At 35.7% G+C, this 22,448-nt stretch overlaps 1 protein-coding gene across 1 annotated transcript in view; it reads right to left on the bottom strand.

The window, feature by feature from the left end:
- LOC121421804 (low-density lipoprotein receptor-related protein 1-like) overlaps positions 1 to 22,448 on the bottom strand; it is a 122,152-nt gene that overhangs the window by 69,258 nt on the left and 30,446 nt on the right. Inside the window, 18 exon segments of the mRNA XM_041616606.1 lie at positions 723 to 839; positions 1,210 to 1,329; positions 1,980 to 2,114; positions 3,755 to 3,916; positions 4,808 to 4,879; positions 5,649 to 5,762; positions 6,342 to 6,482; positions 7,299 to 7,445; positions 7,975 to 8,094; positions 8,895 to 9,093; positions 9,511 to 9,724; positions 10,323 to 10,494; positions 11,156 to 11,401; positions 11,950 to 12,075; positions 12,611 to 12,785; positions 13,317 to 13,554; positions 15,273 to 15,435; positions 17,858 to 17,960. Of these exon segments, the coding sequence (XP_041472540.1) occupies positions 723 to 839; positions 1,210 to 1,329; positions 1,980 to 2,114; positions 3,755 to 3,916; positions 4,808 to 4,879; positions 5,649 to 5,762; positions 6,342 to 6,482; positions 7,299 to 7,445; positions 7,975 to 8,094; positions 8,895 to 9,093; positions 9,511 to 9,724; positions 10,323 to 10,494; positions 11,156 to 11,401; positions 11,950 to 12,075; positions 12,611 to 12,785; positions 13,317 to 13,554; positions 15,273 to 15,435; positions 17,858 to 17,960 (2,764 nt within the window).

The following is a 22,448-nucleotide window of genomic DNA, read 5'->3' on the forward strand; positions in this document are numbered from 1 at the left end:
CAGGAATATCATTATCGTATCTTAGTTTGGACTTATATTATAAATTTTGAAATAACTGGGTCTGGAAAAAGACTTTGGACTTATATTATAATTTTTGAAACAACCGGGTCTGGAAAAAAAGACTGGACTTTTATTATATTTTTTTAAACAACCGGGTCTGGAAAAAAGACTTTGGACTTGTACTTTGATGTTTTATTAACCCGGTCTGAAAAAAAGACTTTGCACTTTTGTGCTATATGAACGCATTACTATAGGATTTTAGTTTAGAACGGATTCGCAAAAAATCCCTTCAAATTTATTACATTTGTGGGTAAAGTCATTATTACATTTGTGGGCGATCAAAAATTATTACATTTGTGGGTAAAGTGTTATTACATTTGTGGGCGTTATTACATTTGTGGGTGCAACACCCCCCCCTAAAAAAAATCCCTTTTCCTCCTTGAAATTCAGATTATTGAAATCTTCAAAATCAAATATTTGAGTAATCAGAAATTAGCTTTTGTTATATATATTTCTAGTTAGGGGGACATTTTTTTTCCAGAATCATGAAACATCATCATATATATCTTTACACCAGAGTTCCACTACATACTTATAGGTTGGCCAATGTACGAGTAAAATTTAACAACTTTCTGATTAGGTTACATGCTGTAAAATCTCATTATGCTCAACAAGAATTTATTTCAAAATCATAAAATACAAGAATTAATGAGATAACTTACAATCTAATTCATCGGTTCCTCCAATGCAATGTTGAGCACCATCACATAGATTATGTAATGGGATACACATGGTATGGTTTGCACACTGCCATTCATTCACTTCACAACGCAGTAATGCTGATAAGAAAAAAACATATTCATATCATTAATAATAATGGTATCTTTAAAGAGTGTTTTATAGATACATTAAAAACATGTATTTTGGTCTGCAACAATTGCCTGATCAATATGAGAACGTAACCATAAAAGAACCAAAATCGCCAAATATCCATAGGCTCCTTAACAAAACTTGCCGTTGAATATGAGACGGTATTCAACAGTCTTGTGCACCTGCACGTACAACGCGAACAACAATGAAAACAATGAGATGCGCAGCATAGACCAAAATAACACTCGATGATGATGTCAAAATGGCCCCGTAGTAAATGCAAAATAGCATGAACTAAATTCATGAGAGAAAGTTGCTGAAAAGTGTCTATTAACTTACGACAGTTGAACTCGTCTGACTGATCTTGACAATCTGCTATACCATCACAATGCCAGGCATCGGGGATACACTTGTTTTCATTAGGACATTTATAATGGGTTTCCTCTCGACATACAGGAACTACAAGAAACAAATGAAAATATATAAAGTATGAACAAAAATTCATTTCAAACAGTATTCAAATTTCCAGCAGAAGCAGATGATGAAATGGACATGTTTTGTTCTATTTACTTTTTATCATTAATACATCGCAGGGAAATAATTACAAGGGAGCTAGGGGCGATTCTGCCCCAAATATACTCAGAAGAGCACTGCTGGAAACTAAAAAAAAAAGGAGCCGTGGAAATCCCCATCATCACAATAATAAAGCTCATCAAATGTTGCAGATTTAGGCAGTAAATTGTGAAAAGTAACCCCCCCCCTCCAACCCAAAAATTAAAAAAAATAAAAAAAAATTGCCTGATACATCCTTAAGCAGAAACCATCATCAATGGACCACCATAGATAGTAAATCCCAAGAAGTTTTTCTATTATTCTAGGAGAATATCATCAATAAACATGACGATGATGATAATGATTATAATAATGATGACGATGATGATGATGATGATGATGATGATGATGACAATGATGATGATTATAATGATATTAATAACAATAATATTAATAACAATAGTAATAGTAGTGATAACAGTGATAATGATCTTTGCTTGTAAGCATTTGCAAACATACATGTACGAATGCAATTTGCTGTACAGCATCCAATTTACCTGCAGGGTTTGTACAGTTATGTTCATCTGTTCCATTGATGCAGTCTTCTTCTCCATCACATCTCCATGTTTCAGGAATACAACGTTGTCCATCACATTGAAACTCATTGTTGTTACATACAACTGGATTGAAAGCTGTGATATAAATTGAAATTTGAGTAAGGATTGGAATTGGAATTAAAACTTTAATTGGAATTGAATTTGGAATTGAAACTGGAATTTTAATTGAAATTGGAATTGAATTCAAATTGGAATTGGAATTGAAATTGTAATTGAAATACAAATAAAAATCAAATTCAAACTCAAAGTGAAATTCGAATTTAAATACAACATTTGTATCATTAAGTTAAAACAAACAAAGTGGGTGTTTTATGATAATCAACCTGGGTTTGTTCTACTCAAGACTAGACCCAGAATTGCAGTCCAAATTTCCATGGAATGCTACGATTCACGGTCCTAATTTCGACATTCATGACAAATGTAATGTACCAAGTAATTCATAGATATTCACTGTTTCTCGACCATGCGTCAATAATTTTTCACACACATGGTCTCAAATGGAAGATGAAGAAATGGATATTTAAGTTATGAAGTTTGTTTTCCAGATATATAGCAGTTAAAGCCGTAAAAATAACGAACTTCAAATCGTAATTAGCTAGTGCAAATGGATACTTCCATTTGCATTGTTCTCACTTCCATTGTTCTCACTCAGTCATGTGTGCATTGTGAATATTGAGATGGGCTTCAAATTATTAAGGGGAATCATATCTTTTCATTGATATTCATCTCATGAAGCAAATTTACTATGTTGGTAAAAATTACTCTGAATTACGTTCTCCTTTATCTGGGATGTACTATACAGTGATTTTCTGACATACCTTATTTCTTTTAAAGCTAATCACATTACTTGCCCTTTTAAAGGAAAAACTGATCATTTGTAAATACAGTCCGACCTCTCTTATCCGGACACGTTGGGACCAGCACCAATCCGGATAAGGGATTTATCCGGATCTGGGAGACCCAATATTAAATACACGCAGCTGCGCTGCCGGCTACCTCCCCAGGCCACCAGCAGTAGCTACACTGCACTAGTGGGCGTACGGTAAAGACAATATTCACTGCAGAGTCAGTGCAAATTATAGGCAGTGTCTTTTTATTGAAATGTAATCGATCGATGGCCAAAACTCTTGGATAATTTACCTGCTAAAATGACTGAGGTATACATCGAGCATACCTCGAAAGAAAGTGAATGACTCGATGAAACCAAGTTTTAAAATTAGATCATCGCGGCGGTTATCGCAGCTTCGCAATGTCAGCCATTGTTCCACTGACTGTAGGCTCAAACATGATAGATGGCGCTGTCCGTATTGAGGCCTAAAGTTAGCTAGGAAGACATGTGTTGTTTTTCCCGCGAAGCAAAAAGAGAAACGTGATGAAATGTTTGCCCTGCACCCTGATTTACTGGAAATTATCATTCCTGAAGTTCTTTTGGTGATTTGGGTGAGATATTTTCATAAAAAATATGTTTGGTGTAGGGTGACTATGTTGGGAAATATATGTAATCAAAGTGAGTTCATGTATAGGATTGAGTTTAGATTGAAATCTCATTTCCTCACGTACCTGTACTAGATTTAAAAAAAAAAAAATATCGGCAAGTGTGCGTCCGGATAATAGAGAGATCCGGATAAGGGAGGCCGGATAAGAGAGGTCGGACTGTAGTATCAAATGGTTGAAGCCTGTCTAAGACAAAATTCAATGTGAATAACTGTACTTACAGCATCTTTCTCTTTCATCACTGCCATCATCACAGTTGGGAACACCATCACATACCAGATCAATATTAATACATCGAAGGGATACATGGCACTGGAACTGGGTTTCATTATCACATGAATAGGCACAGTCTACCTCATCCGATCCATCACCACAGTCATCATCTGAAACAATCACAAAATGTCATGTGATTAAGTCATGTGACAAGTCATGTGATAAGATACTGGAACTTAATTCATCATCACATGAATAGGCACAATCTAACTCCTCTAAAAAAAAATAACAATATGCAATGCGATAAGTCATGGATACATGCATACATCTCAAATATAAATTCCCTTATTCCTCTCTATGCAAGTGCATGCATCAAAGGCATGGTATATAAATTAAGAATCATTAAGAATCATGCACTGAGAGCTGGTGATGGTAGCTTGAACTAAAGCAAGGGTAATAATATCAAGCGCTTTGTATCCTCAGGCAAAAAGCGCTATCTAAATCCAGCTATTATTATTATCATTATAATGAATCAACAGTATAAATAAATCTGCTACTCTATCAATGACCAGAACTATTCAACTTGTTATCCAGATCCCAAATGACTGCATACTCATCTCAAAGAAACCAAAAAACAAAGAATTGGTTATATGGCTATGGATGGTTTCAGACCTTATGACTGCTTGTGATAGGTAGCACCCTTATCATCACTGGTTTTCTATTAAATGTCATTCACACTTTATAACCACTGGCCACATGTTACATGCTTTATGTTCCACACAGTAGCACTGTGATGTACCATGCAGAGCATGATCCAAGCTCCACCCAATTTATCATCAGAGGTGATCAGTATCATGGGAATATGTCATTCAGACAGCATTGTGACTTCATATCTGTAGCACAAATATGGCTACGAGTGGAGATTTATTACAAGTGGTGATCAAACTAAACCGATAATAAATCACAACGGAGCAATCAAATGTTTGATCTATCAACATTGATAACATGATCCAACACTGTTAATAATCATATGTGAAATGAGCAATAAAGAAGATACTCACCTCTGTCACATAGCCAGGTTATGCTGATGCATGCTCCGTTATCACACTCAAAGAGTCCTTCACGGCAATAATCTGTAAGTAAGCAATAGCAGAATTTGAAATTATTTAAAAACAAAGAATTTAAAGTGGAATGTTAACTCTAACGGTTCCAATGACAAAGACATTATGCATTTCAATTTATCTATATTTAAGAAATATTTTTCACTACATTTAACTGCTACCATTTAATTTCATTAAAAAATCAATTTCCTCTTCTTATACCAAAGATCCCGTATACCTTGAGCAGGAATTAATAATAATTAAATAAAAAAGATGACTGCCAAATGCCCTTTAACTGCCAAGGACATTGAGTCTCTCCCTCCCCCCCCCCCCAGTTTGTTTAATTGTACAACATTGCAGGTTCAGAGTCAAGAACTTAATGGGGCCTTTACCCCACCCCAATCTTTTTTTTGGGGGGGGGGGGCAACTACTTTCATGGTGACAGACGATTTGTACAACACAATATATACATGCACTTCATACTTCAATTCCGGCATGAAACATGCATAATACAGCAGCAAAATAATTTATGCATTTATAATCTAATCTTGTATGACTTCTGTAAAGGCTTTACTTCAAATAGAACTTAACTTAATAGGGCCTTTCCCCCACCCCAATCAATTTTTTTAAGGGGGGGCAACTGCTTTTATGGTGACAGAAGATTTGTACAATAAAACATATATGTGCACTTCGTACTTCAATTTCGGCTTGAAACATGCACACAGTAGCAAAAGAATTTATGCATTTATAATTTAATCTTGTATGACTTCTGTAAAGGTTTTACATCAAATAGAATACTTACTGCACTCTTTTTCATCACTGTTATCTCCACAGTCGTCCTCTTGATCACAATGCCATGATGTAGAGATACAACGGCCATTATCACATTGGAATAAATCAGGATCACAAGTTTTCTCTGCAGAAACAAAAGAATAAACATGGCGTCAAAGGACAAGTCTGCCTCCACAAAAATTGTCTTGAATACAAAGAGAAAAATCAAACAAGACTAACACTGAAATTTTATCAAAATCTGCTGTAAAATAAGAAAGTTATCACATTAAGTTTTATTTCATAAAACAGTTATATTCACATCCTGGTTGGTATGCAAAATGAGACATAACCCACACACAATGCTTTTGTATTTTATGATATGTAGAATGCAATATCATAATTTTCTCCTAATTGAATGTCTCACCACTTTTTTCATGGTTTATAATCAGTTTTCAAAACATTGAGTAAAATCAATTTAAACGCATAAAAACATATTTCTGTAGTAATACTGGCAAACAAAATGAAATATTACATCATGCATAATTACACATTCACAATTTGCCTTATAAGTACAAGTTTCAAGTGATATCAGTTTAATTATCAAATTTTCTCACAATGAGGAAAGACAGGTTTTACTTGTAGATGTATCGCTAACTGAACCAACCTCTTATACCAATCAGTAATATATAATGATGGAACTTGATCAATGTGATATACAACTTACGGACATGTCCACTACAGAGCTCAGGCGTTTCATCACTACCTCTGCTATCTCCACAGTCATAATCACCATCACATGTCCATCTTATAGGAATGCATTTATTATTAGGACATTGAAACTTGTTAGGTCCACATGTCTGATTGTCTATATACAAACAAAAAAAAAACATTCAGTTTGGTTGTGAAGGTTCAAATGATTACAAGTAAACTACAGTGTATACCTCAAATTATGTTTATATTGTACATGTATACAGTACATCAATATAATTTCACTATACATTTATTGAGCAATAAGGTACATGTAGTTATGATGTCTCATCAAATACAAACACACACATATTCATTTTCATTAATGACCATCAATGTAAATGTAGAAAAAAGAATATTTCATGTTACTTTGATTTCATTATTAACTGATTTTTTTTTTTTTGGGGGGGGGGTTGAAGGAAAATGTTTATTTCAATTCATTGTACAAAATATATTAATTCAATTGTATTCAAGAAGGAAGTAACTTCAGAGCTTTTCATAAAAATGACAATTGGCTGTGTTGCCTGTGTAGTTAATCGAGAGTCATAAGTATGATTAAATCATATTTCATACCTATTGTCACAAGAACATAATCTTTAGTCACACAATTGTATATTTCATAACCCTTCACAATTGTATACATGTATTTCATAATTTGCAGTCATATGATTGCATATTTCATAACCTGCAATAACAGTCAAATAACTTATGTTCAAGTACCTTTTTATTCATCAACATGTACATACATATGCATGATATGAGTAAAGAATTAATCTGTTGTCTCACGATGCAGCAAACTAATTCTTTACTCAGATTCAGCTACCACGATGATCAACATCTTCCGTACCATATGCATGATGTTTGATAAAATAGACAGTCCAGTAAAAAAAAGTCTATATTGGCAATTAAAAAAAACTATTGATGAGATACTTACGACAGCCACCATGGGTTTCATCTGTATTATCTCCACAATCATTATCTCCATCACATAACCAGGTACGATCTATGCAACGACCGTTGTTACACTCAAACTCATCTGAAGATTTGCTACATCGAGAATACCGCACATAATCAGGGTCATCTGAAAAAAATTGATAGAAAATTTTATTGTATTATGTTTGTAAATAAAATCTCTACCATCATTTAGTAATTTTAATTTTAGAAAGTTATTAGATCTGACAATATTCCCTTCCTTTTTCACAAAAGATTGTCTGTAATATTCTAATGTCCCTCCCCCGAAAAAAAAGAAGAAGAAACCATACATGTACATGTTACTCTATATTGAAATTATTGCAAAATTGCTGTGAAAGTTTGTTGGGATAACAACTTGAAAATGTGGCCATCATACTGCCTTTATGCTTGGAGGCCAGTGGTATAAGCCTTGGATATTCAAATGAGTTTGTTTTTATCCATAACATTTAACATCTGTAACAAAATCAATTGAAATCTGCTTTTATACTTAAGTTTGGGAATGCTGACCATCGTGTGCAAATGCATTGTGTACCTTTTGTGTGTGAGTTCTTTCTTGTGCAGGTTTGAGGGAGGGTGTCAAAAGATAACTTAGTCATTGGAAATCTCTATTTAGAATGACCCTAAAACTCTTTACAAACCTGTACAATGTGTGTCATTGCTGAGCTTCATTCCGTTCTCACATTGACAAACTCTACCATCGGGGACGGGCAGGCAAAGATGCTCACATCCACCGTTCTTTACACTACATGCGTTGCTACCTGTACAGAAGAAAGAGGAAACATTAAATAATAAAGATAAAAAGATGATGATGATGAAAATGATGATGGTGATGAAGATGATGATTATTATTATTATTTGTTTGGTGTCATCTGTGCCTGGGAGGCGAAAAGCGAACTGAATCACTATGACCCGCAGGTCTCTCCTCCCGATATATAACTGATTGGGGGAAATGTAGGTGGACCACTACACCGGGGTTTCCCCCTACTCTTATACGAATAGTGCAGTGGGTTCTTAACGTGCAAAGGTCGTGATGATGATGATGATGATGATGAGGATGATGGTGATGATGATGAGGATGATGATGATAAAGACTGTAATGGTGATGATGGTGATCTTGATGATGATGAAAACTTTTGACAACGATGATGACAAAGACAATGATGATGTAATGATGATGATGAGGAGGAGGAGGAGGAGGATGATGATAATGATGAAGATAATGATGATGAAGAAGAGGATGATGATGGTGATGATGATGAACACTACATAACTTACGAGCACAGCATCATCAATCTAGAAACAAATTCCTCCGAGTCTCCCTATTATTATCAAGTTTGTTCAAGGATTTCATCCTTCTGGGTACCCATTAATGTTAATATTAAAGTATAAATACCCATTCAATTTAATATTAAAGTATAAATATATATTAAAGTTAATATTAAAGTATAAATCCACTCAAAATTTTATTAAGTTATTATAAACAAGATATAATCCAGGCTTTGCTTAAACAAAAGTATATCATTCATGGTATGACCGGCAAAACAAAACAAGAACATACCTTTTTGTGCATTGGCATCATAAAGCTTGAGTTCAAAGACCAAGCCACCTTTACGCAATGATATGGGTGTGGGTGTTTCCATTGTTGTATCGTAGCGATAGATATATCCAGTACGGTATTCCGACCAGAAAATGATGTCTTTATAATGAGTGATACCAAATGGATGATTTAGCTCTGGTTGAGGCCGTATTGTTACAGTCTACATGAGAAAAGATAAGAGACATTTATAATTCATGCGGACAACTTGAGTCCTCTTTTGCTCCTTCAATCTTTAAATTGAATCCACTTGAAATGTTTATCAAATCATTATTGTTCCATTCATATTCATACTTAGAAATAGCAAAATGGATACAATATCAGTCAAAATGTACTGACAAGATTTTAATTCAAAGTTCCTAACTTGTATTCTAAAACAGTTTAACTGATTTTATTTGACAATAGTACCATAAACTGCACCGGAAATGGTTTCCACATTTTAAGTACATTTATTTCTTTCTTATCATTTTAAAACTACAATGGTCTCGTAAATAGACATTCTACTTCTATGGGATAAACAAGATGAAACAAGAATAGAAACAAACTATATGACTTAGCACATATGTCAATGTCCTCTTACCCCATCGCCAGTGCCATTGAGAAACTTTTTAGAGATTCTATCATGAAAGGCATCACACCAGTACAAGACACCCCTATCTTTATCCAGGCTCAGACCGTTGGGCCACTGCAAGTATTCGTTGACAAAGTCTGTCCTGTTGGTACCATCCATAAAGGCTCGCTCAATACGAGCAACCTGGGTAGCACCCTCCGACCAATCAGACCAGTACATATACCTGTAAGAGATATATCATGAATGATAACAATTTCATTCATATTACAACATAGACGTATATCAAGGCCTGGCCCAATTTCATAAAGGTAGTCTTGAACCATCGGTTTGAAATCGTGGTTTATCAAGATTTCATGCATTGTTTATGCTCAATTCAGCAGGTTGGTATATTGAAAAAAAAAAGCATCTAATAATGAATGCACGTTTCTTGCACAGTGCTATTAAAATGCATGCCTGTTACTGCATTAATTAGCCAATTATTCATGTAAATAATGAACATAAATTTTGGACCCATTCATTCACATCAATTGGCTTGTTCATCATTACTTATTTTAACCATGCATGCATCGTGCAGGATGGATTGTAAATTTACATATAAAACGAATGACAACTGTGCATTTGATATTACATAGATTGGCAATTCTAAGACTTATAAAACATCTTAAGAAGCATACATATACATAAGTTATGATATGCACTAGATAAACAGAATTTTTATTATTACAAGCATGTTGGTCAGATAGGGTGGCATACATCTGTTCTATCCCTCCTAATTTGTTTCCTCATTCTATGTAAGGATACTTAAAGGCATGGATACTTACCCATCGATAGGATCTACTACAATAGCTCTTGGATGAGTGAAATTCTCTTTCAGGAGCAGCCTTCTCTTGGTCCCGTCTAGTCTAGCAACACTGATAGTCTTAGATCCATCATCGGTCCAGTAAAGATTCTTACTGATCCAATCCACCGCTATCCCTTCACAATTTGTAATATCTGCGTTCAACAGATAGGAAAAAGACAACAGTCACATAGAAACATTTCCAGAGGTTTCTAAAACTTACATGGGGGGGGAACAGCACAAGATCTTTTATGAAATCTGCCTAAATTTGTTGGTTAGTTTTCCCAAATAAGCTTTATGAAGGTAGACCTACATGTACCATGTTTTTCCAACTTGATTGATGAAAGTAATCAAAACGCTCACTATTTCAACTTACAAGATATAATGAGATTTTGTATGTGTTACAGTATTTTATTTTTTCTTTTTACCTCAACTGTTGAAATGAATGATGAAGTTCACTCTTTCAACCCACAATTATCTAGATGATCTACTCTTTCAACCCACAATTATCTAGATGATCTACTCTTTCAACCCACAATTACTTAGATGATCTACTCTTTCAACCCACAATTATCTAGATGATCTACTCTTTCAACCCACAATTATCTAGATGATCTACTCTTTCAACCCACAATTATCTAGATGATCTTCTCTGCATGTTTCAGTTGATTTTTTAAACTTAATTGATAAAAGTAATAAAAATGCTCACGTTCCTAACTTGCAATCATTAGGGAGACCTTCCTTGTGTATTTCATCAAGTTATTTTCTTAAACTTATTAAATGACAGTAATCAAAATGCTCACTATTTCAACTTACAATCACAAAGGAGATCTTCCCTGTGTGTTCCATTAAGCTTTTGTCTGCCTATGGTATAGTTTGTCGAGTCTGCATAGTAGACGTAATCCTCGGCAGCGTAAAAGTCCACGGCCCTTGGACTCTGAAGGTTAAGCACAGGAACCATTGATTCGTAGTTTGGATCCCTGCTTTCGTTGACTGGTATCCCCCTTACCGATCCTGGATAACCCTGACCGAATAGAAGGAACTTGGCATTGTCTGCATTCCCTGGGGTAAAAACAAGGAGAATCAAATCATGCAAAATGACTACATAAAAACGCTTACTGCTTTACTCAATAAACAATCGTAGTTTATTAACATGTCATTTGTTAGATCGTCACTTCCAGCAATTTCCTGAATATTTAATTCGTTGTATTGTTTTATGTCATATAAATATCATGTACTCGATATTCATTTTGTGAAAGCATACATTTATGCACTTTTGTAATAATATTAACAGTTCTTGTATATAATCACATTATGTTATAACATCTCTAATACCCAAGCCTTAGCCTGGCGACCTTTCACACCACACACGCATGTCAAGAAAATTAATTCCTACCCTGTACCCATTTACCTAACCTGGTAGGAGAGCAGCATAATGTGGACCAATATCTTGCAAAAGGAAATTATGCCATAGCAGGGATTTGAAACCAAAACCCTCTGTTTCAAAGTCCAGAGATTAATCCAAAGGACCACAAGACTTTTTGTTGGACATAGCAATTAAATCATATACATTACTTGGTTCTTGGCGAAATGAATAATGACTAACTTACTGATACATGTTCCGTTGCTCAAGACATTATATCCATGCTGACATCGGCAGGTTGAAGATGTTTCACCGGCTATCAAACACAGATGCTCACACCCACCATTGTTCCTACGACATGGTTGGTTTGTTGCTAAACAACACAAAGAAACAATACAATCATAAAAACATAATAACAATAAGCAACAAAATATAGAACACTTAATATAAATGTTTCTAAGTATGAATTATGTTTAAAATGGAGCCAAGCGAGTTCCTTCAGTTCTACAGATTTTTTTTTTTAAATATAGACAAAATTCTATCTAGGAATCATAAAAGACATGTTTCTGTTGCATTTATTATCTATAGAAAATCACTTAGTTCCGGTCATCTATTCTAAAATGGTAATCTTTCTAACTTGAACACATTTGAATTATGTAATGACAAGTAAAATGAAACTCATACCTAAACCAATAAACTTAATCACAATATCCACACAAAACTACACACAGTACCATACATTCAAATTCACAAATAAACTAATGATCCCCTAAAAATAAAAAAATGTGAGGAATCAGAGGTGTAGAAATAAGTAACCAACTTGCAAATTAAATGTAAGTATAGAGATAATATTCACAAAGAATACTCTCCCAAGTACTAGTTTCAATATGGAGTTAGTGTTGACTTACGCAGTGGCTGTCTCTGAGGATGCACTGCATGAATAGCACCAGCTCTGTGTGTAACAGTAGATAACTCCCGTACTTCTCCATTAAATTTATCAATACTGATTATTGTAGCGTTCGACTGCCACTTGGTTGCGTAGAGGTGATTCTCAAATAGGGTCAAGCCATACAAATAGCTCACCTACAATGCAAAGAAACAAGGTACATTTCAATAAAAAACATAGCTACTCTAAATAAACACCTCAAATGGGCTTTGCCTTCTAGAACAAAGCCTTTGAAAAGAAATCATCATCATCATCACCATCACCATCATCAACATTTTGAGATACCTATCAAGATGTACTATTCAAACACACAGCACATAACATATGTTTTACAAAGCCCAGGGTAATTATGCTGCATTATTGGAAAGAGACTTGGAGACTTTTAATTAAGTAAGTAAGAGTTAGGAGCTACATAAGCAAGTACTATCATCATCTTCGTCATTGTTGGTGTCATCGCCGCCATCATCATTATCTCCATCATTATCATAATTCTTATTACTCTTTTATATGAATGTGTACTGTTAAGATATCATAACTATCACCATATCAAGTACCGTCATCACGGATTTATCAAGAGAAGGCATACCTTAATATACAAGTATTTTACTAAATTAATAGAATTGCAACATGATGTTATAAATATGAAGGAAATAGAAATTGATACAAACCCTGGATCCTTGAGCGATGATTCTTTGTCCTGTGCCATCATATCTAGCGGTCTGAACCATTTCAAGCTGCGTATCGGCAAAGTAGATTCGCTGGGCAGCGTAATCTGCTGTTATGCCATGAGGAAATACAATCTTTGTGATATTCAGATTGATTCGCCCACTACCATCCATGTTAGCTCGTTCAACTCTAGACGGCCTGTCCCTTGACACTGTTCCCCAATCAGTGAAAAACATGAATCTGGTTGCGAAAAAAAAAACAGAAGCATATGATTACATGCCATAGATCATCCAAGTATTTGATCACTTGGTATATCACACAGAGATCCTTTACTCTTGTACAAGAAACTTTGTATACAAAAACATCACTTTCCAAACACCTCACTGTAATTGTGCCAGTGAAAAATACTTGTTCACAAACTACAGCAACAGATGGAAATCTATTAATCTTATATTTTGCTGTATTTATCTCATTCTCGTATTAAATCCCCAACTGGAATAATTAACAATCATCATAATACAATACAATAGTCTAAGATATCAAAAAGCAAAAAAAAAACCAAAATAATATACAGTCAATCTTAAAGTAAAAATGAAAAAGAAAAATGTACATATCAACACATCGATGGACATAGGCACAGGCACGCACATACATGCTCACACACAAACTCAGAGACAGACAGAAAAAATGCCTGAGACTTAAATTCAAAATAGGAAGAAAGGGTCACATATGCATCCAAGTACTGAATAAGTGAATAGAATAATTCATTTCAATCATTTTCATTTCAGTTAATTACAGGGAGCAGAATTCTTAATGTGAACAAGTGGAATGCCTCTGGCCGTCTCACCTGCATCACGCAGTTCAATATAGCAGCAGTGCTGACTTTGAAAACTACTCTAACTCGCACAAGATGTTTAGTGATACATGGTTACTCTTATGTCCACTTTTTATGAACTAGACCAATAAACTTACAGAGATATGATGGTTATTCAACAAAAAAACCCAACATGGCCAAAGTTCATTGACCTTACATGACCTTTGACCTTGATCATGTGACCTGAAACTCGCACAGGATGTTCAGTGATACTTGATTACTCTTATGTACAAGTTTCATGAATCAGATCCATAAACTTTCAAAGTTATGATGGTAATTCAACAGATAACCCAATTCGGCCAAAGTTCATTGACCTCAATTCGGCCAAAGTTAATTGACCTTTGACCTTACATGACCTTTGACCTTGATCATGTGACCTGAAACTCGCATAGGATGTTCAGTGATACTTGATTACTCTTATGTACAAGTTTCATGAATCAGATCCATAAACTTTCAAAGTTATGATGGTAATTCAACAGATAACCCAATTCGGCCAAAGTACATTGACCTTTGACCTTGGTCATGTGACCTGAAACGCGCACAGGATGTTCAGTGATACTTGATTACTTTAATGTCCAAGTTTAATGAACTAGATCAATAAACTTTCAAAGTTATGATGGTAATTCAACAGATACCCACAATTCGGCCAAAGTTCATTGACCCTAAATGACCTTTGACCTTAATCATGAGACCTGACACTTGCACAAAATGTTCAGTGATGCTTGGTTACTATTATGTCCAAGTTTCATGAATCAGATCCATAAACTTTCAAAGTTATGATGGGAATTCAACAGATATCCCCAATTCGGCCAAAGTTCATTGACCCTAAATGACCTTGGTCATGTGACGTGAAACTCATGCAGGATGTTCAGTGATACTTGATTAACCTTATGGCCAAGTTTCATGAACTAGGTCCATATACTTTCTAAGTTATGATGTCATTTCAAAAACTTAACCTCAGGTTAAGATTTGATGTTGACGCCGCCGCCATCGCCGTCGGAAAAGCGGCGCCTATAGTCTCACTCTGCTATGCAGGTGAGACAAAAATCTTATAGAGTTATACTTGATCAAACTTCTTCCTTACCCCATCCTGGGATCCAGAGTGAGTCCCTTCGGTCTAGACAGGTCTCCATCTACTACCGTAATGCAGATATCCCCAGCAAAGCGACAAACAATAATAGCATCCACCACATCATCCATCAGATACATGTTACCAGTAACCCAGTCAAGGGCTATCTGCTGGACATCTAGAAATAAAAGAATATTTGAATGAAAAATAATTAATGGTGGGAATAATCCACAGTCAAACCTGTCAAAATGGGTTCTATAACACAAACATGTATTCCATTCCAATGGGAGACAAATTTTGGTTGTCACTAAAGGCAGTTTTTCCACTATAGACAAGTGGCAGCTAAGACAGGTTTGACTGTTTATCAATGAACAAGTCAAAGGGATTGGTACAAAAACAAGTGGAATGCCTCTGGCCGTCTCACCTGCATCACGCAATTCAATATAGCAGCAGTGCTGACTTTGAAAACTACTCTAACTCGCACAAGATGTTCAGTGATACATGGTTACTCTTATGTCCACTTTTTATGAACTAGACCAATAAACTTACAGAGATATGATGCTTATTCAACAGATACACCCAATTCGGCCAAAGTTCATTGACCTTTGACCTTGGTCATGTGACCTGAAATGCGCACAGAATGTTCAGTGATACTTGATAACTCTAATGTCCAAGTTTAACAAACTAGACCAATAAACTTTCAAAGTTATGATGGTAATTCAACAGATTTCCCCGATTCGGCCAAAGTTCATTGACCCTAAATGACCTTTGACCTTTATCATGTGACCTGAAACTCGAACAGGATGTTCAGTGATACTTGATTACTCTTATGTACAAGTTTCATGAATCAGATCCATAAACTTTCAAAGTTATGATGGTAATTCAACAGATACACCCAATTCGGCCAAAGTTCATTGACCTTTGACCTTGGTCATGTGACCTGAAACGAGCACAGGATGTTCAGTGATACTTGATTACTCTAATGTCCAAGTTTAACGAACTAGACCAATAAACTTTCAAAGTTATGATGGTAATTCAACAGATACCCCCGATTCGGCCAAAGTTCATTGACCCTAAATGACCTTTGACCTTAATCATGAGACCTGAAACTTGCACAAAATATTCAGTGATGCTTGATTACTATTATGTCTAAGTTTCATGAATCAGATCCATAAACTTTCAAAGTTATGATGGGAATTCAACAGATATCCCCAATTCGGCCAAAGTTCATTGACCCTAAATGACCTTTGACCTTGGTCATGTGACGTGAAACTCATGCAGGATGTTCAGTGATACTTGATTAACCTTATGTCCAAGTTTCATGAACTAGGTCCATATATTTTTTAAGTTATGATGACATTTCAAAAACTTAACCTCAGGTTAAGATTTCGATGTTGAATCCTCCAACATGGTCTAAGTTCATTGACCCTAAATGACCTTTGACCTTGGTCATGTGACATGAAACTCTAATAGGATGTTCAGTAATACTTAATTAACCTTATGGCCAAGTTTTATTAACTAGGTCCATATACTTTCTAAGTTATGACATCATTTCAAAAACTTAACCTCAGGTTAAGATTTGATGTTGACGCCGCCGCCGCCGCCGTCGCCGTCGGAAAAGCGGCGCCTATAGTCTCACTTTGCTTCGCAGGTGAGACAAAAATCATAAGGAAGTATTACATCAATTGATTATGTTGCATGCCTCATGATGACAGTATTACTATCCAATATGTCATAGCCCCTTTGTACAATAAGACCTGTGCTAAAAATACACGAAGCTGTTCCCCAAGTCATAACTTCTTTGAAAAGATTAATCACCTCAAAAACCAATTTTCAAGCGCTGAAAGGTCTACCAATCCGTCTCTGTAATGTCTTCGGAATGTCTCCTCTTGCAAAACAAGATATTCTTGATTTCTTGATGCAGCAATAAATTATTATTTCTGACCAACAATATCACATAAAGTTACAATAGCCCCTAACTCTTGTATTTTTTTTTATATTTCACAAAGAAATTAACTGAATGCAAAGATAAGAATACCTTTTATCTCGATATGTTATTTTGCGCACACATACATATGCGCCGTTATTAACTTTACGCATCATAGCTCTGACATCATACCCGCTTAGTGAAAGTTACAAGACAATTAACAAGAAAAGATACAAGAATTTTCAGAATATGGATTTTCTTGTAACTCTGAAGATACAATAACATTTGTCTTTAAACAATTTTTAGAATACGGCCCCTGGTCATTTCATGAAAGGGTTCAAATATATGAGATTAAGCGTTCAAATGCACATGGCCTGATGGCAAGAGATTCGTTCTTTGAAATTGAGTACATCAATCAATATTATTATGTAAAGGACAACCACCATTTCACTCTACAGGAGTACACAGTATGAACATGTCTCTGCATGTCACATGAAGAGGCATAAAGTATTAATGAATGACTTACAACAAAACAAGTAAATGTGATTAAGGATACCATTTACAACAATACAAAGTTTAAATGCATTCTCAAATAACAGTCATCAGAGAAGCGTTTTCTAATTTTTGAGATTTTATGCAGCATGAATATGTAAATCAACATCATATCACTTACTGGTAAGATCTAGGATGAGATCTTTTACTTCGATGTTATCCATCTTGGTCAAATCAGCACACTTCAGCTGCTCGGCATGGTTACCAAAATTCACCCAACAAATCTGAGGGAACAAATGTGGCAAATGAACATCAATAATCATACAGCTGTGAGGCAAAGATCAGACAACACGCGATTTATAAGAAGTCTTTTGGAAAGTAACAAATCCCCCAAATGTTAATGTTACATTATTTATCAAATTGACATTTCTATGTGTATGTACAAGCTGTAATACCATCACATTAACTCAGAAATCAGGAAAAGCAATCCTGAACTTGATATTTGCTGAATAAATTCATGTATCTACTTATTCTATGCTAACTCATCCTGAATTCGCCTCAATCACATGAATGCAAGTTGTCAAACGAGCAAGCACACCTCCCCATAGTGCACTTCTCATACGTCAATTGCGCATCACACGCAATGCCATCTCCTTTTCAGTCGGCAGATATGAAGGGCTTTTACAAGGCAAAGTCCTTCTCACCTAACATTGGTCATGTTGGGGCATGAATTTCCGGTCTAGGACGTATGCCAATGAATGAAAACTTGCCTGAGACCTTAAGATTTTGGTTCAGTCGGAGCCAAGACTGAAAGCCTTCTTGGGCTCCTTGATCAGTGTAGGGTATACTGGTTCTATCAGGGAATCTTGTTACAGATTTCTTTAAAGGCTATTTCGGCCATGAATGCCCAAAGGGAAAGAGCACTGTTCTTGGTTGCCATTCAGCAGAGGTATGTCCCGTTTCTTAGGGTGTGGTCAATGTCGGTTACCAAATTTAAACGGCAACATAAATTGTGATTACAAAACGCAGATAAAGTGAGAAACAAAGGCTGTATCCAATGTCCTCTATTCCGAGTTGTAAAAGTTAACGTCTTTCAAATCAAGATTCGAAGTGGCATTTAAACATCGAAAAAGATGTTTGTAAACGTGATCAGCTCAAACTTTACGACCTCAGCTTCAAAATGCAATAAAAATCACAATTTAGTTTTGAAACGTCTTTAAATTTGCTGTCGAAGTTGAAACCTATACAAACAGATGCCAGAATTGACCTCTCTTATGATGGGTCACACTGTGCATTAAAAGCTACACTAATGAAAGCAGGAAATTTACAGACGATCGCTAAATAATCAGCTTTATATTTTTGACACTGAACAGTACACTGCTGATTCTGTAATTGAGTTTTCAATCATGATTCATGTTGCTGTTTCAATTTGAATATTGACCACCCTTACATGTATGTACAAGTAGTGCAAACCCTCAGGAAGAGGAGCACCTGTTTGGAAATCAAATCGCTAGCATCTTGAATCAAGGACTTGACTCGTGCAAACATGAGTCACGTACGTGCACGAGCCATAGACCCAACGTCAGCTTAAAGGGCGACGCCATATTGCCAGATTCTGGCCAGATTTGGCGCGCGCCCTCACCCGGCTAACGTTGAGCGCCATTCATCTATACACTAATTCCTCTTGATTACCATTGATAAAAACCTCGTTCAAATCTTTTCCGGAATTATTATGAATAAGCGATTGATGTTTTTCTGTTAATCAAATATCCGTTATTATACCCATATTTTTGTGATATTTGTAACATTTTTATTTTAATCACAATTTCAGTCCAAACGCGGGTCAGTTTTTGAGAACCCACGTTGTTTGTGCATGCCCACGTATGGCCTTACGCGTATTGAACGGAATGATGTTGGGTCGAACACCAGAATATTGTTGTGATTGTTTGTTCCGTGTTTGTTGGGGATGAAGCTATGATGGCGACCAGTCACGTTTGACAGTACCGCCAAATCGTTAAGATTAACTAATTAAGGTCAAGGTGAGATAAGAGAAATGAGCAAGGCGCTTTATGGGGGGGGGGAGGGAGAGAGAGAGAGGGGGGGAGTTAAGAGGACCCAGTGGGGATACAGTTTCATCATCAGTGCAGGGCGTCGATGAAAAACTTAATTTTTTTTCTTCAAAATGTGGAAAGTGACAGAAAAATCAGAAAAAGGTTAATTGGTTCTTATTTTTTGAAAAAAACCCAGAATTTATCAAGATTGCTGTTTATTCTTCATCATGGTTGTAGAATTTAATAAAGTATAATTCTTTCAAACAACTCAAATTGTGATTAATCGTATTGGATTTATTTCACTCTTTTCTTTCGCCTTGTTTTTTTTTCTTCCAAAAATCAGGGAGATGAAAAATATGAGAGCTAGAACGTAAACATATGGACTCCGTAACACAAAGGTTTACGATGAATAGCAAAAATGAAAGAACGCTTCTGATTGGTTCTTAGTCAGTATTTTGCGACAAATGCACGTGTAACATTGATCTTGATTAGCCAATTCATTTAGCGATTGATCGCTAATCTTTGTGTTACGGAGCCATGGTGAAGTTATGACGTTGGAGAGGGCGCAGCCCCATGCACTTGCAGATCCAGATTGATTTTCATGGGGGACACTTAGAGTGCCCCTATATTCAGTATTATTTTTACACGCAAAAAAGTCAAAGAAGACATCATGCCACTCATGCCACCGACAGCTGCCTCGTCAAAGGGGGGCGGTCAATTATTTTGATTTTTTTTTCATTTTGTCCTCGATAGGGAAGCCGGGGGGGGGGGGGTCAATTCATTTTATATACATTTATATTGTGTTTATATATGGGAGGGGGTCTGCTACTGAGCATGTTTTTACAAGGGCTTAATATAACAGAAATGGCACGATTTAACACAATAAAATGTATCATGGAGGTTAATACTAAATTAATACATAATTAATAATTGTTTTAATTGAAAATGAAAATAATGAAGGCACCCATAGATCTTAAAAATATCTCATAAATACAGGCCTAAACCTGTATGAAGTTGAACAGGCATAAAGTATAAATGTTTAGTTATAGCTGAATTGATCCCGCAACCAAATAATGTTGGCATAAACTAGCTGTTATATCAGTGGCGTAACGACATGAACGAGCGAAAAAAATTGGGGGTTATACACGATATGGCGTATCGATCAGGCAAAATTTAAAAAGAATTTAGTAAGTTGCAACCGACATGAGCATAATTTTGATGTTTTGGTTACAAAAATCCAATTGAACAAGTTCGCAAGATTCTCTTTCTTTTTCCTCTTTTTTTCTGAATTGGGGGCATATGCACGACCCCCCCCATTAAATTATAAAGCACCACTCTGTTCTGCCACTGTCTAAAATTGGATTTAATCTTTTAGAATTTTAATCTCTTATCTAATTAATCTAAAGGGATAAGAGTAAGACAAAAAATAGTTGCAGATTACTTATTTCAAAGTATTTTTACTTAACTCCCCAACTCTGCTCTTGCTGCACTGCACGTAACGGCCCTCCACCAAATTGCCAGGCCGACTCGCCCCGTGAGCAAGTGACCGCGTTCGCGTAAGTTCACCCGAAGCCATGACTAAATTCTGACCATAAACATCACCTAACTAATCACTCTCTGACAATATTTCAAAGTGTATTTTATTACAGTCGATCCTTTGGGCCATTAAACGATAATATTTTCAATGTTATCATGACAAATAATTTTAATGAGATAGTGGCATTGTAGAAAAAACAAATTTATAAGCACGAAATGGCACCAGATATATCATCAAACATACAGCGCAGCGTTCGGGACTGGTGAGTGGGACGGCTCGCTTGTGTTTTCGCCCCAACGAATTCGGCGAAAACGTTACCATTGCGCCGTGCGAATGTTAAATATGTGGCTCTCAATCAGAGACTTGAATGTCTCTTTTTGCATTATCGAAAATAAATCATAGACTTTGTTTGATTTATTTACAAGTAAGTTGCATATCCGTCGTGATAATTAGGAAAATCCATGATGTCTTCTTCTAATTCTGTAAAAACTATGTCTTCAAAATGCCTATGTCAGAAAATTGCCGGAAATCATAAAAACTTGCCTAAAATATCTCTTTTTGAAAGTTCATCCATGGTCTGGAAAAAAATGTTACAACTTTTGTAGACGTATACCGTAAACAAATACATCCTCGATCACTGAAATAAAGTGTTTGCTACGCTTTTTTAATTCAGGCCATGTTACCATGACAACTTGGGAAAACCCTTATTTTTTCGAAAAAAAACTTTGGTTTTAAGGGTCATTTTACAGACATAAAACTAACCCAATTTTGAAGAATTGTGTTTAAATTTCACATAAAATTAAATTATCTATGTTTATACTTTCGTATATGAATATTCATATTTCTTATAGAATCTTAGTTTTTGATTGGTCAATGTTTCAGTCATGGATAATGACTGAGCGTAAAAAAAATCTGAAAATGCGCATTTTATCGGCAACCAACAAGCAAGATGTCGGAACACATTAAGTTGGCGCTTTGCACGTACGTGGAGTCGGAGCTCTCTAACCAGCTCCAGTCGAAGCCCTGTAAGACAATGAAACGGGCATATGCTGCCAAACCATTTCTAGCTTGCTCAGCTCAGCCGAGCATTTCTGCACCTGCTACTCAGGCTTTTATATCCTATATGTTTGATAGCCTGGGACTTGTAAATTATATCTAAAATATGCCTGATACTATTATGTATG

This window comes from Lytechinus variegatus, chromosome 1 (genome assembly GCF_018143015.1).
Source record: "Lytechinus variegatus isolate NC3 chromosome 1, Lvar_3.0, whole genome shotgun sequence".
Taxonomy (NCBI): Eukaryota; Metazoa; Echinodermata; class Echinoidea; order Temnopleuroida; family Toxopneustidae; genus Lytechinus; species Lytechinus variegatus.